The 16,331-nt window shown below is 34.3% G+C and overlaps 1 protein-coding gene across 2 annotated transcripts in view; it reads right to left on the minus strand.

The window, feature by feature from the left end:
- The window catches only part of LOC149578522 (pantothenate kinase 2-like), a 252,676-nt gene that overhangs the window by 82,891 nt on the left and 153,454 nt on the right, over positions 1-16,331 (minus strand). For both annotated transcript variants that reach the window (XM_089829604.1, XM_089829608.1), the window contains exons 12-13: positions 13,676-13,720; positions 13,499-13,547 (exon numbers count right to left, since the gene is read on the minus strand). In XM_089829604.1, coding sequence (XP_089685730.1) covers positions 13,499-13,547; positions 13,676-13,720 — 94 coding nt within the window. The remainder of the gene's footprint in view (positions 1-13,498; positions 13,548-13,675; positions 13,721-16,331) is intronic.

Consider the following 16,331-nt stretch of genomic DNA (forward strand, 5'->3'; position numbering starts at 1 on the left):
CCACTGTGCATCCAATTGCCTTACTAAAAATAGTAAGGGTATATCTCTATCAACCCTTGACTTGCCATAATTAGTCAATCCCTGAATATCTTATGATTTATCAACAAAGTCGCCAAGGGTCAATACTACGATTGAGGTTGATCTGAGTGCATTGCTGAATATGAAAATGTTGGATAGATGATTTACTATAAAAGTAAGTGTACCAAACTGGGCCAACTAACAAATGAGTTAATCACTTTGCATACCATGAGTCTAGGTGCCACTGCCAAAAATAGCTCTCACCGTGATTTCACATACTATAAATGGTAAGTCCCTTAGCTAGACGCTTTGTCTATGTCACCATAACTCCACATGGCTACCAAAATGTTCAGGTGCCCTACTAAAGTTAGAAATTTTGACTTACAAAAAATAAACACTTAATATAAATGGGAAGAGTGTCAATCTGACTAAAAGGAACATAAAACTTGAACATCCCCGACCACTAGAGGGGGAAAATAGCCATTGGCTCAATCTAATAAGACCCGCTATCCATAACATTAGCCTACAAGGGTCGCAATGATGAGCTAACAGTCGTCCTCTAACACTAGCTAAAAAGGGGACATTGCATTCCGCCCTCTGTGAAATTGCTTGCCCCCAACCAATCTCAAAAATAAATAACACATTCGTCCACATGGATCCCAAGGGTAAGACTTTGTAATGTCCCTATGATCAACTAGCTCCGGTAGCATCATCACTAGTACAACTGACAAAACCTATGAAACTAAACCAAATCCGACTGTAGATGTCCCAAGAATAAACAATTCAAAGGGAAGCAACTCAGTAAGATGACAAAGCTTGCTTCCCAGAACTATGTAAAGTGAATTGTCATACAAACTATCTGACACGTGCAATAGAACTATCCACCTGAAAAAGATCATGCACATGAGTCAAAAGAAAAATCATATGTACTCAACACCCCACACACATCCAAAACCCCTCTATGAGCCTCGTCTCAAACCCCAATGCTCTAGAAGGATCCCAAAGCACACTAAACTTGTTGTTCTACATTTTGTCACCACAAAATCTTCATAACAGCACAAAACTTTTTCAAGCTAGTTTCGTGTTTCTCTAAGTTTAAATTTGATATTCAATTGTTTAATGTTGATCGATCGATAAATTTCAATTCATATATCAAATTGTTTTCCTGAAGGCTTTCATCAAGTCTTTTTCGTTTTGCTTTCTATCCAGCTTTGCTTGATTTTTGAAGCCTTCATCATCCGTTCTTTGCTTTTGAGTTTGTGTTTGTTTATTGTTAGTCTTTTAGTTTTGCTCATGTCATGCCTTTCATTTTTCCCTTCGATTCAATCTAACCTAGAGGTCAATCGGAGTTGTCAGTCAAAAGATATGTCCATTTTAGTGCTTCAAAAGTGGACCTTTTGGGTGCAACAACACGAATTATAAATATGATGTTCTATTTTCAATTTGACTTTCACTTTTTGATAATTATAACTTATATTCACTTTTTTTTATGTTTTTAAGTTGCTTTAACTTTAAATTTTTACCTTAAAGTGATTATATTGCACTTTATGTTATAATTTTAAGTTGAGTTACTTTTAATTTTTCACTTAAAGTAACTATATAACTATATAGTTTCAGTTTAATTTTTAGTTTTAAAAAACAAATGTTAATTTAAATGTTACTTTAAAATGATGTTTATATGTTATATTTCAAAATATGATAAATAAATATTGTTTATGAATCGTTCTGTAACATTTATATAATTTTTAAGTGAATTAAATGACTTAAAGTCTTCATAATTAGACATTTTATATGCAAAAACATGTAAAATCCATCAAAAGTGGACATTTTACATGTCACTGCATATAAAGTTTACTTTGGTGGACCTTTTTAGATGTCATTACATCAAAAGTCCATCATAAGTGGACCTTTTTTATGCTATTGCATTAAAAGTGAAGTTTTCATACTTGGACATCTAAAAAGTGAGTTGCATTTTTAAAACATGCTATCTCCCCCAAAAGGTCTATTTTTGCCTATGAGCATGTTTTAAAATATGTAAGAGCACCAAAAAAGTGTGATTTTGGAGAGATGCATGTTTTAAAATGTGTAAGTGACTCCAAAAGGTCCAATTTTGATCAAAAGACATGTTTTAATATATGCATATACCTTCCAAAAGTTCGTTTTTGAAGAACATGCTCTTGCCCTCCAAAAACCTGATTTTGATCATAACTTGAGATTTTCTCAATGGATTTGCATGAGATTTGTTCCATTGGAGGCATTTCTAGTTGGCGATGATTTCTCTTGATTCTAAAACGGATTTATTAAGCTCAAAAACTTTTTTGAAAGCTTCATGATAGAGCACATTTTTGGAGATCAGCAAATCAATCCATTTTTAATGCATGTTTTTACTCCCAAGTAAATCGTTTTGGCATATTTTGGAGGTTAAATTGCATTGTGGTTCATTTTTTGGTGATTAATGATCAAAATGTTTTGATCTTGCATCATGAAGAAAAATGGTTTTTGCCAAAAACGTCCCACAAGCATGAACACCCAAAAACGTTGGATTAAGGAGCATGAATAGGGCACATTTTGGCATCTCCTAACAACTTCTCCTTGTTTGCTGCCCCCTCCCATTCATATTTGTTATGTTGGAAAATGTCTGTGTTTTGGAAAAAAATTTCAAACATTGGAGCATCTTTTCCCTTCATTTTTTGCACATGTAAGTGGACTCTTTCTTTCTTGCGTTAAATTCATGCTTATCTAGCTGATTTTATGCATGAAATTACTTGATGGTTGCCGTTTGTTAAAATCTTTTCATGTTTTTGGTTCTTTCCCAAGTCCAAATTTCGAATTTGAGTGTTGAAGTGCATTGCATCTCGGTATGTTTAAGTCACTTTCGAAAGATACATTGTTTCTTTTGTGTTTTGTGTTTTGTGCTTGCTTGCCGGTTTTTCTCCACTTGGAGAACTTACAAGTTCTTTCCCAAGAACTTGTTTTTGCTTCATTATATGTGAAAGCATGATCACATTCCACGTTGCAATTACATGTTTTTCATCTCATTCATCATCCGCATATGCATGTAATCCCATTTTTCGCTTCCATCTTCACCCATCTCACTTTTTGCATCCATTTGCATGACATGATTACATGAAATGCCTTATGTGTAATAGCATCCGAAAGGTCTGATTTTGACTAAAAGTCACTTTTTGAAAAGTCAAAAAGATGTCATTTTCATCTCCCATGTATTTTGACTTCGCCTTTTCACCAAAAGTGATTATAAAACTCATTATCTCACTCCAATTTTCCATTTCCATCCCTCCATATGCATTTGCGCCTCTATAAGCAAATACATGTTTCCGCATCTTTCCATGCTTTCCATCTCATCCTTCATTAGCACTTACATGTGAAGTGCATCCTCCACTAGCATTCACATCTCATTCCACCGTTCATCTCCTGTTACATGTTGCATTTACATGTATTCATTCCTCATGCAATAATATGTATCAAATACTAAGTCACTTTTGAAATCAGCAATTTTCATTTTCACGCATTCCCATGCATTCCAACTTCAACATTCTCATTTCATTTCGTTTCACTCCATCTTCCATATTTTCACTTTCATACCATTTCATTCCGCAATTCATTCATTTCATTCCGCACTCCACTGCATATGCATATGTTTTCTCTTAAAGTCACTTTGTCGGATTTGCTAAGTCTCCAATCCATTTTTGAATCTTCACTACTGATCCAGAGTCAACTTGTATGGAGATTCCTTCTGATGATGTATTTGTCTTTTGGGATTTTTGTGTTGCAATGCAGGCACAAAACATGTCCTTGCCATCCAAATCTAGAGGCAAAATGAAATATCAATATGATAAAGAATTGGCTCACACAACTCCTTCAGTCATATCTATTTTGGATAACATGTTGGACACAAAGATTGGCCATGTGAATGTGGTCGATTTTCTTCAAAGAGTTGAAGCTCCATCTAGTCATGAAATGAAGTTAAGAGAAGCAACATTCACTTGGTGTCCATGTTTCCCATGGCAGCTATAGAACCTGACTTCATTTTTGGATGTGCACGACGGTTTACTCTCAAGACGAAGACTATCAAAGATGTTGATAGCAAGGTTATCATTAGTCTTGATCATAAGGTCATTGAGCAAATTTTCAAAGTTCCACATAAAGTAAAATGTGCTGATTTGACCAAAGAATCATCATTGGCATGTTGGAATGAGCAAAAGGGTAATTATCAGAAATATGTCAACTTTTACTGGTTAGACAATAAAAGAAGCAACTTCTCTAGATGGTCAAAGACCGTTCATAAGTCAAATTTCAAATAAGAATATAAGGAACTCATCATCCTTCTCAGAAGGATTTGTGGCCTCAAAGATTCTATTGATTTTGAACCATGGATGTATAAATATATGTTTCAAATTATAGACAATAAAAAACACATGTTTTGGGGAGAACTCATCAGTACTGAACTCTGCCAACAGATATGCAATGTGGGAACATCAGTGCCCTTCTACATGAATTCTTATCTTGTTTATATTGTTGCTGCCATAGGATCATTCTTTGGTCTTTCTACCAAGGGAGATCATCTTCAGGTTCCTATCTGGGATTACTATAACCAAATCACTTTGGCAAATAGTAAATCTCATTATAAAAGAGTCCAAGATGCGTTCTTTGGGCATTCCCAGTGCTTGTTCAATAAGCAGTTATCTATTAAAAGAGTATCTGATGCAGCATGGGAGAAGGTGAACCAATATGGCTGTATTTTTCTTCAGTTTTCCACTTCCACATATTTGAGAGTTGGATATTTCAAAGGTGAGCCGTATACTTACCTAGGTATGCTACAGATCAAATCATCTTGATGGAACTAGCTAGACAGCTCATGGACGTGCAGAGTGATCAGCATACTTTGCATAAGCCTAGTTTTGGCATTACCTCAGCTAAACTGTTGGCTATTGGCAATTATTTTATCATTTCAATTCCTAAAGAAAAAAACATGGAAGCAGAGTCACAATTGATCATCTTGAAGAAGTTCAAAGCCAGATATGATTTTGACTACCGAGAGATGAATTCTCAGATGAAAAGAGCCTACAATCATGTTCATCACATTGAGGATATATGGATTGATATAAGGATAGAACTTGACATCATGAAGATGGACTACTGCAAATTAACCTTGTAGCAGATAATTGATTTTAACATGTTGGAAATCCCTTTAGATTTCCAAATTGAAGATGATAGCAACATCTTTGATCCGGAATTTCATCAAGCTAGCTTTGATAACAAGTGCCCTTTTCCTATTCAATGGCAACAAAAGGAAAGTACGTCTATCATGGATAGATTTCAATCCATCTTGGTAAACACCAATAAATGGTTGAAAAGTAAAGGCCTTAAAAGAGTAAATCCTAAGATGGACTTGAATTGTGCAAGTTTTTGTCCTCCTAACAGGAAGTCACAATTGGAAATCATAGGAAAAGATGGTGCCTCATCTTCTGATGCTAAGGGTTCCCTCAAATTCAAATTGAAGGGCGGAAAAAGAGCTAATTCATCTCAAGTTTCTGAACCAATTCAATAATCAATGGAAGAATCAGAAGAGGAATTGGAAACAAAATCTGATAAAGGACATTCAAGTGAAGAAGGAGAAATCATGCTCATATCTCCTCCAGAGCTTACACAAACTTGTACATCTTCTATACATGAAGAGTCATTTTTGCATGAGGTTAATGATCATGTGGATTCATTCTCCACTGTTTTCACTCCTTCCATTCCAATTTCAGAGGTTAATATCATGGCTCTTCCTATTTCCTTTGTTGATCCTCGCAACCCAACACATGAACAATATGATCATTTAGCAAATGTGTTTGAAGATTTTCCAACTCTTACCAGTGGTCAAGTTTTCCAACTTGATACATCTTTGACAGGATTTGAGCTTTTCATGACGGAGTCTTCTCAACATGTTCCTATGCCTTCAGTTATACAAACTGAATCCTGCTCTATTACAACAAAAATACAATTAAGACAAATGCCAATGGTTTCCGCTGTACCTGCTTATGCGGATGAAAATTTCAGCTTGCCTGCATGGTTGAGCAAAATAACAATGAAGAGGAGGAAAGTGGTTGTTCCTCCAGACAATCTTATTGTTAAGAAGACTAAATCCAAATCTTTGAAAGACAAGATTGTTTTTAGAATTTTGGTTGATTCTGATAAAACCAAATTTGTTGAAGTTTTTGAGCCCTTGGTAGATAAACCTATTGAAGAACTTAATCGTTCTAACTACAAGTTTACTAATGTTGAAATTAGAAAGCAATCACGTTTGGGTTGTTTACAAGATGCTCAAGATGCATTGGCTAATGTATAAAAAGCAATCATAAACTTTGGGAAAAGCAAAATCAACTGAAACAGGAGGTCTCTCGTCTGAATGAGGTCATCCCAAAAAATCTTCTCAGAGTGTTGTTGTTATGTCTCAAATGTCTAAAGAGAGAGAGCTGATTGAAGCCGCTAAGCCTTGGATACAGGAAGTCATTTCTAAAAGAGTTCGAGCTATTACAGAATCATTTGCAGTTCTTAGGTGTGTCAAAAGGATGAAATGAAATGGAGCGAAACTTAATCTCTTCTTTGACTCAAGAAGCGGTTAACTTGAAGGACATCCTTGTTGAATAGGATGAAATAATAAAATTTGATCTGGATGCTATGGTCTCATGTGACATTCTTCCGTCATGTGAAATATTCAGATTTCAATGACTCATTGGTTGAGACATTAAGGAAGTTGATCACAAAGTTGTAGGTGGCCTTTGGAGATTGTCAAGCAGTTGAAACAGGTGTTACTTGTGATTTGGAATAGATGGGATGTGTTACTGATGACTTTGGTAATCTTATTGCAGCAGAAAGAGTAATTTCAGAATATACAATCAGGATCAATGCTGATGTAGATTCTGAAGATTTTGGTTTGTACACAATGAACAAATTTGTTTTGTATAAATCCTTAACAAAACACTTATTAGATACTACAGCAGCAAATTCCAAACTTATGCAATCTACATATGAAAATGCAGTGAGAGCAGAAGCCATATCAAAGACTATGGAAATTGTTGATCTTCCTACAGCGCGTGACATCATTGTCAAATTCAAGGCACTAAGAAACAATCTTTAAGATTGTTGTTTTTGTTTTTACTTCATGTTAGTCGTTGTAAAGGATGCATTACATGAAAGAGTGTAATTACATGTAATGCAAGTTACATGTATGTAAAAAGATGTAATGCAAGTTGTATGTCAAGTGGCATGTAACCCTTTATTTTCTTCTGTAGTTAGACTAGGTCAAAGTTGGTTGAGTTGCTCCCACTTTTTCCACTACATTTTTCTCAACTCCTGTGCCTACATAAAGGAGTGCCCCCTCACTGTAAAATCATCATTATCTTTATGCAAGAGAGCTCTGGAGAAATTGTGCCAGCAGAACTTTGTTTGTGGAAGCACTATTTTTGAGAGAAAGTGAATACAAAGGAGCATTTGAGACTTACCTTTGATTAAGTGAGATTGTTATTTGTGTGAGTTGTAAGCTTTGTCTATAATTCATCCAAGTTATCTTTGATTCATATTATTTTGTGTTATTGGTGATTGTATCTTGTGAATTGAATAGAAAAGAGTTAAGAAGCAATTGGAGCCAGAGCTTTGAACAGTAGCAATTGTGGAAATATATAGCCAGAAGCTTTGTTTGTAGTTTATGTTTTCTTCTTAGTTCACAAAATAGTTAAGTTATTCTTAATTTTAGGAGTCTCTATTGTTAGTTTTATAAATCTCTAATAGATAAAACTATTACAACAAATATGGATAAATACTCTTACTTGTATAACTGCAAAATCAATTTGATTCTCAAATGGTGACTGTTCTGTGATTGCTGATATGACAACAATCTTCAATGATGTCTGCTAATAATCTGTACTGTAGAGTGCATATGATATTTATCTTTCAGCAAGAAGTGTGGAGGAGAGAGTTTAGAATAATCTTGCGATGATAGTGCAAATCGTTGAGACTTATTATGTCGTATATTGATATTATCCTCAGCGATCTGCCTATACTTATATATGTTAGTGAAGGGCCATGACCCCCGTAGAGTCATGACTCTACGGAGGCATAACTAACTCCATATTAGTTTAGAGTAAACCAATACTGCTTAGTATAAGCAATCAGCAATAACACAATGCCATCGATATTATATAACTTGTGACATTCTCCAATATAAAGCAGTTTGTCAATAATATAATCTGTCGATAAGACTATCAATTGCATGTTTATGGCAATCATTAAACAACTCATATATATATGTGTGTGTGTGTGTGAGAGAGAGAGAGAGAAAGAGAGAGAGAGAGAGAAACACCAATGATTATTATCAAATAAATCTGATACAGGTTTGCATACGACTAATTACTTCTACAGACGCTATACATCAACATTTGTGCCCTAATTGTAAAGCTTTTCCATTTAGAAGTACGACCGGACTTAGAGCCAAACCAGTGCATCTTCAGCTAGCCTTTGAGTTAGTGAAGGTTTATCGGTATCATTGTTTCCAACTCTTGATAGAAGTGTAGTTAGAGATTCACCCTGCCCATTACTCACTTTACGAGTAAGTGGATTCTTTCTTGAAAGATAAGAAGAAAGGATATTGGTAATACCCATTTTATAAAATCTCTCAACTTCTTGCTTACCTTGAGTTGATCCAAGGAATGGTGAGAAGGGGGAGTCTTCCCTTTAAGGTAAGAGAGACTTAGTCTCACATGTTGTGGCTGGTCATCCTATTTGCGACTGGATTTTTACCCAAAACTGTTGGTTGCAAATATCCACCTAACAAAACTCACTACCATCCCTATTATGGAGATAGAAACATCTAGAGATATTTGTAACATGACCACTATCTACATCCTTTGTTGGGCCAACAAGAATGTGTTGTCTCTGCAAGAAATCCATCTTGCAACCACTCATCCCACAATTGATGGTACATCCTCAAAACGAATTCATAATGATGCCTCGCCGAAACCACTGTGTATGGATTAGAGAAGTAGTGATGAGCACTCCCTATGCAATTTCAATAAAAAGGGTCCCACTAGTTAAGCGTTGATTGTCATAGTACTAAATAAAATCTTTGTCAACTAAATCATCAGCAACACTTGTAGTGGATGTAACCACTAGAGAACCTACAGCAACATGTAGTTCTCCATTGCCTTCTACAAATTCACCCATCCCAACCATATCATCTACACCTGTAATTGTAGTTGTTGTAGCTACATCCTCAGTACAACCATCACCATAACCCATGGATGACAAATTATCACCAATTGCCACAATAGAGAACTGCATTGTACCTATAGTTAGTGAAGACTGAGCGTGACCCAACTCCTTGGTAAAGTCCTCTGACTGTGACTATGACTCCTATAATGTGAACTAGGCACTCTTTAGTGAATCTGTAGTCACCTCTAGCTCATGAGTGAGCTCATCTACCTCATCCTCTCTTCCCCTCAATGCATCATATCAAGTGCAACCCCACTCGAGAAGATAGCCTCTATTAGCCAATAATTGCAAATAGTTTTGTTTCCTTATTCTAATAGCTTCTCACTGCATGAAACTCTATGAGGGAAAAACTATCATCATACTACTCATCTATTGGTGGCAAACATCTGGCAAGCAATGTCAAAGTGCTAAATAGTTGTGGCAATCTAACTGTCAATCGCCTTTAATTGCCCAACCAACTGATGTGCATGGGATTTATGGAACTCAAGCAATATCTTCACTATGAAAGGATGTTATATCTGCAATGTTCACCTTGTGATCAACATTATGAGTGTTATCATTAGCACACACATCATCAATCAAGGTACTAATACTAAGCACCTCAACAAATGATTCATCCGATAAAGTGGAAGCTGTTATTTTGACAATCTCTTCACACCCTTCCTCTCCCCATGTAATTGTAAGTCACAGCAAGTTGTGATCCTAGGACCTCTTGGTAATAGATGAATTCTCTAAATCATTTTCCTAGGTCTGATTTATAAAATCAGATTGTTTGTGACCACCATATGCATCACATATCTCATTTCTAACACCTAAAATTTGAGTGTCTTCATAAGGGCAACAAACTAGAAGCATGTTATTTAAGTGAAACAAATACTACCTCACAAGAATGCAAAGAGTTCAAAGTGCTATTGCAAAAAACTAAATTTTTGTCGTTATCCTCAAATCTCTTTGCATATTCTAAGAACTCCTAGATTTCTCTCCTAAGTTGTTTGTTATGCCATACTGATTCAATGGGTTTCCCTAAAGGAGTGTCAAATAAACCTTGCTCTATCTTTTCCCCATACTTCCCTCGAATAAATTTCACTGCATTAGACATTTCCGAATTGAAGTCAAGCAAGTAATCCAAGAAACTATCAAAACTATCTGATTTTTTAAGCTTATTTGGCATGATCTGGTATTTTTAAACAATTATATGAGCTTCCAATTCAAATGCTTCTCTAGTTTTATCCATGGATGAAACAAGCAAGATTGTTGGTCACTCAAATAACGACATGACTAAAGACAAAATTCCCCAACCCCCAACAGGATGACAAGAAAATGCTCTAATACCATTGTAAGAACCCCTGTAGGTTAATTCACCACTGTAGTATTCCTTGTAAATCTGATCACAATCTACTTTTATTAAGCTAAAGCAATATTATCAAACTTTTAGCATACAGTGCTTGAAACCGATGTTATGAATTTTCTAATTGTCTTCTTTAAGTTTATAGGCTGCAATTGAAGTTATTGAATGCTTCTGACAATGCAAGGTTGTTATAGAAATGATATACGAGCTATTTCAGACCTTTGACAGACATATACGGGACTGAAATTAATTATTATAGCTGGTTGACATTAAGACAAACACTTTACATGCATTCCAATGCACACCTACAGCCACTAGGCATTTAAGAAAACGGTTGGGATACAAACCTTTATTAAATCAAAGTGTTCATAATGTATACAAATACCATTTCTGGTATTCTGAAATGTTATTACAAAATTAGAGAGAATCTTATAATGACGTAGCCCACGTGTTATGCCAAAAACTCTCCAATATATATACATACATACATATATATATATATATATATATATATATATATATATATATATATATATATATATATATATATATATCGCAGCTTGTAGCAAAATTGTTGCTTCACCTATATAACCTGCAGCCACTCTCCAAACTCCAATGCTCAACCATACATGGGTTGCAATCTGCAACAAATAAAGCTTTCTGCCCTTGCAAATCAAATCTGAAACCCTACGCTGAATTACTTCTCACTATCTGATCACAAATGAAGCACAGTGATAGTTCTCATTTCAACTATACTCAAGTACAATTTGTTGGATAGTTCACCAGTTCAAAGTGCAAAAACACTTCTAAAAAATCACAATTCCTCAAGCTCCAAATCTGAAACCCTTGTTTCAATTTCTTCTCCACACAAACAAAAGCCAATGCACAAGTCATGAATGATTCCATTTTCACCGAAGAAGCCTTTTAGAATTCTCAATTGAAGATTGGCCTAGTAGCTTCAAACTCACACCTCGCATAACCTAAATCATAACTGAGCATTTTAAAATACTTGCTTTCATTGCAATTGAAATATAACCTTTAACTATATTCCCCTCCTTTTGATGCACACATTAAAATATAAAGTATACTTTATTAAAAACTTATACCTCCCTTTTAAATAACACTTTATCATTTATTATAAAGTATACTTTTAAAACATTTGAAAATCCCTTTTAAAATAAAGTCCACTTAATTTCTCAATAATATGCACTTAATAATTAATTATTTATTAAATCATAACTTTAATAATAATTATAGTGTTACAACTACACCAATATTCGTTATTTCTCAATTTTGCATGAGCCTAAACCATTGTGCATCCGTCTTACTAAAAATAGTAAGGCTCTATGTCTCTCAACCCCTGACCTGCTATAATTGGAAAACCCTAAATACCCAATCAACAAAGATGTCAAGGGTCAATATCACAACTGAAGCTGATCCAGGTGCCCTGCCAACCATGGAAATGTTGGATAGATGACTTGCTATGAATCGTAAGTATATCAAATTGAGCCAACTAAAGAATGAGTCAATCATTGTGCATATTATGAGTTCAGATGCCCTGCCAAAAATAGCTCTACTCATAATTAGACTTAATATAAATAGTAAGTCTCCAGCCAGAAGCTCTGTCAATGTCACCATAACTCCAAACCACTACCAAAGTGTCCAGGAACCCTGTTAAAGAAAGAAACTCTGACTTACCCAGAATAGACACTTCATAAAAATAGTGTGCCAATCTGACTCAAACGAAGAGCGGGCTTGAACATTGCCAACCACTAGAGTTTGAAAATAGTTTTATTTAATTTATTGACCAAACCAATATCTTATATAATAATATGTTTTATATTATATCATATTATTTAATATCATTATTTTTTATTTAATTTTATATTCTACTAGTATTGTTATTAAAAATTATTTTAGGAAGGGGCCATTACAGAACCTTTTTGCGATAATGGATGAATAATTGATAGTCCTTCCTCTTCAAATAACGACAAAATTTAGAACCAACTTTTGTCTCCAGCTTTGGCCCACTATGTCACCCTTGCCATGTCATTGAAGGACTTTTCACATGTCAATTTAATATATATTATATGGCTTTATCTCTTCCAACTCATCCTGGATTTGTACATTGTATGTTCAACGCCTCTAGTTATGGTTTTTGAATATTTGAGCCTTTCCGATCATTGTGTTTTTCACCCTTAAAAATCCTACTTTTTTGCACAGCGTTTTGTACATTAGAATCCCATTAATGTACTCTGGTTATTTGTTTACATTACTATTGTGATAATTTTTTTCTTTCTAACAGTGTTGTTTGCAAGCTACATAATTGTGATCCCATCATTTCTACATCCCTCTGAAGAAAAGAAAACTTACTCTTGCAGGTAATGAATCATCTTGTGTGTACATATCCTGACATTATCTGTTTTACCATTTATCTTTCCAAGTTGACAATAAAGAAACTTGAAAACACACTTAAATTTTCAGAATGGGAAGGAAATATGATGAGATGAAATCCTAACGGTATCATCCAGAAAAATCTTTCCAATAGTTTATTGAGAAAATAATTTCTCACATGTTCTAACCATCAAATAAATGATGAGTTCTAAGAAAATAAAGCTATGAAATTTGAATTCTTTTAAAATATTAGCATTTCTATTACAAGTGCAAATGTATTTCTCAAATTAGCACATTTCTACATTTAACTTTCCTTTAAGAGTATGTTCTCAATAATGGCTGCAACTTGCAAACATACTTTAGACACCAGCAATATAAGTGCCTCCATGTGTCCCCAAAATTAGACTTAAGATACATATTTCCAATTTTGTAGAATGTGGACAGAGAAAGTAGTGTATAACATGCCTTATCCACCAAATCAGGCAAATGCTCAGATAATATGGTTAACCAGTACCTGCAAATAAATCAAGTGCACTGGAAGTTGAATTAATTCTGTTCAGGAAAAAGCTCAACAATTTAACAAGGGGTGAATATTTTTACTCTTAACTACATTTCATTCAGGCAAAAACTATGAACACTTACTGAAGTTCAGTAGGATCCCCAAGATCAACTGTATTTGGCTCGTATCTGCAAACATCCAATTTAAAACAGCAGCAAGAAAGGCCATCAATGTTCATTCCAGATTTCTCCCACTTTTCCTATATGATTCCCAGGGAACCAACAGCTAAGAACTTGACTGGCTGATTAAACAATTTCAATTTTTTTAATTTTTTGAGTATCAATTCTATGCATATAACAGATATAATTTACAAAGATGGATACATATATAGATAGCTTTTATAACTTAGAACTCAAAAAAAATGCAACAGAAAATGTGTTACAAATGCCTCAGGACTGAAGTGAAGCCTTCACAAGGACCCACCATAACTAAAGCTTCCCCACTGTGGAACTCAAAAGTATTTGGAACAGCATAGATATTTTGTAGCTTTTGATGCTGGGAATGTGGTAATGAACCAACCATACAACTATAGTGTCAAGACTCTATGTTTAACCCTGCAGATGAATTTTTCCAGAGAGTACTTCACTAAATGAATTCCACTAAGAATAGCTAGACGATGAAAAGCAAATGGCACTGTAATCCACCAATTGTTTTGAAAACAACTTTCCTTATAGCATGTAGACACATGCAAAAGCTTAAATCAGGCCACAGTTATGGTAAGGCTGATTTCTATCTGATCATTCCATAATAAGGTTAAAAAAACTTTTAACTGCCATTTTTACAGTTCTATTGGAATACTCATTACTCAAGTATACAGCACTTTCTAGATATTATCACATATCAAATCACTGTACAGTACTAAAAATTATTCTAATCATGGCTTCTCAGTGAAGAGTGTCTTGCCTAATAAAAAAAACATTTATATGTATGTAATAATTAGTCACTACTATTAGTGTAAGAACAAAATTCATCGTGTATGCACATAAACACCATGAAAAGCAAACATATCATATAATATATTTTAGGTAAGGTAGTTCTTGGAATTTCTGCGAAGCCAGGTGCCAACTTGGTGTATAAGTTCTCCCTAAATGCATTTCACAAGGAAATTATTTTCTCCAATAACCTTTGACTACTGAATGTTTAGGTTCTACCCATGAAGATTTGAAAATGTAGTCTCCAAAACCAAACCAACTTGCCTTGAATAAAGGTGACAAAGTTTGCTAAATGAAAATAGAGAAACTCGCATGAAGGGTAAAATTAAGGAAGATAGAAGACAAATGCAAGGGTCAATACATGAACCATACCTAAAAAAATGTAGATGAACAGACCTAGAAGTTAATTGGATGGTAAAAGACAAGAAAATAAGAGAAAGAAACAAGGACTGAAATATTTTAGAGAAAAGAAATATGTAAGCAATCTTTGTTCCCCAAAGACATGTTACCAATATATTTTGATCTATCCCCTCTAAGGAACATTTTGAAGGCCTTGTTGGTTCCCAAAACCACAGATTGGGAATCCAAGAGCCTGCCACTTCTCCGATAGAATTCCGTAATCAGTTATGACCAACGAATGAGAATTACCTTAATCCCCCTGCACTTCAGGCTCCGCTACACCTAGGCAGGTAAACCTTCTCCTCGAACCTGATCACTTGGTTTAGAGCTTTTCTAAAGCGAATTAAGCTTTGGAGTTCTCCGCTAGCAAGGTCCTCGAACTCAATTAAAATGAAAACTGGATGCCGAGTGTTTGATGTTTTGTATAATTGAATAATAATTAATTTGATGCTTGTAGGAAGGAAGTTATAGATTTTCTGACTTCAATAATAAAAAGACCAATGCCTCTGCTCATACAAGCAGTAGAGTCAACTTCAGTAAATTTTCAAGTACAATTTTATAATGTTTTACGCACTTTACTACCAACAATTAAATAATCAAGATGCGACAAATCAAATATATATGCAATCTTAAATTAGTCTAGATTGAACTTTAACTCCTCTGGTAGGGAGACAAACTGATACGGAAACAACTTAATATTTCACAATATCTGTGATGATCAAATTTAAAATGCTAAATGACCATGTCCACTTATCCGACATTTAAATTGTATACAAATTCCAAATAATAATTACAAAGGACGATTCATCTGCAGTTTAAATCTCCATGCCTTTAATAATAAACAAAAAACATTTTATTTTATTATTAAAATAAAATAATTGAATTCATATTACAAAGCCATATTATAGCCCTTATTCCTCTGTACAAGTAATATAAAATGCTTCTTCAGAATATGAATGTTTTCGAATATGTCTTGTTGAGAAATAAAGCATCTCTTATTTATATTCTATCTTATGGAAGACGTGACTTTTCAAAAGAAAAGTCATCTCTTTTAAAATAAATTATACGTCCTATCTTTGATTATAATAACACTTTTTGTTAATATAATTTTAATTAGTTTTACTTCCGATGATGCTCCTTCCTTAATCATTTTATTTCTTTGGCGATGAACTTCATGATACATTAGCATTTGTTTCTCCTGTCTATCAAAAGATAAAGCTCGTGAGTTGTATATTTAGTTGTCTTGCGGTGATAGTTTATTTTCAATGGTATGGGCTTTAAAATCTTTCTAGTCGGCAACATTTGTTACAGAATATCCTTCAAATGTATTAACGTAATATAGATATTATATGATTTTATATTTAGTGTCCAATAGATTTAATGAAACACTAGTCTTCAAAACTTCCAA

The sequence above is a fragment of the Cupressus sempervirens genome, chromosome 1, assembly GCF_028749045.1.
Source record: "Cupressus sempervirens isolate cs-2001-9-10 chromosome 1, ASM2874904v1, whole genome shotgun sequence".
NCBI classification, from domain to species: domain Eukaryota; kingdom Viridiplantae; phylum Streptophyta; class Pinopsida; order Cupressales; family Cupressaceae; genus Cupressus; species Cupressus sempervirens.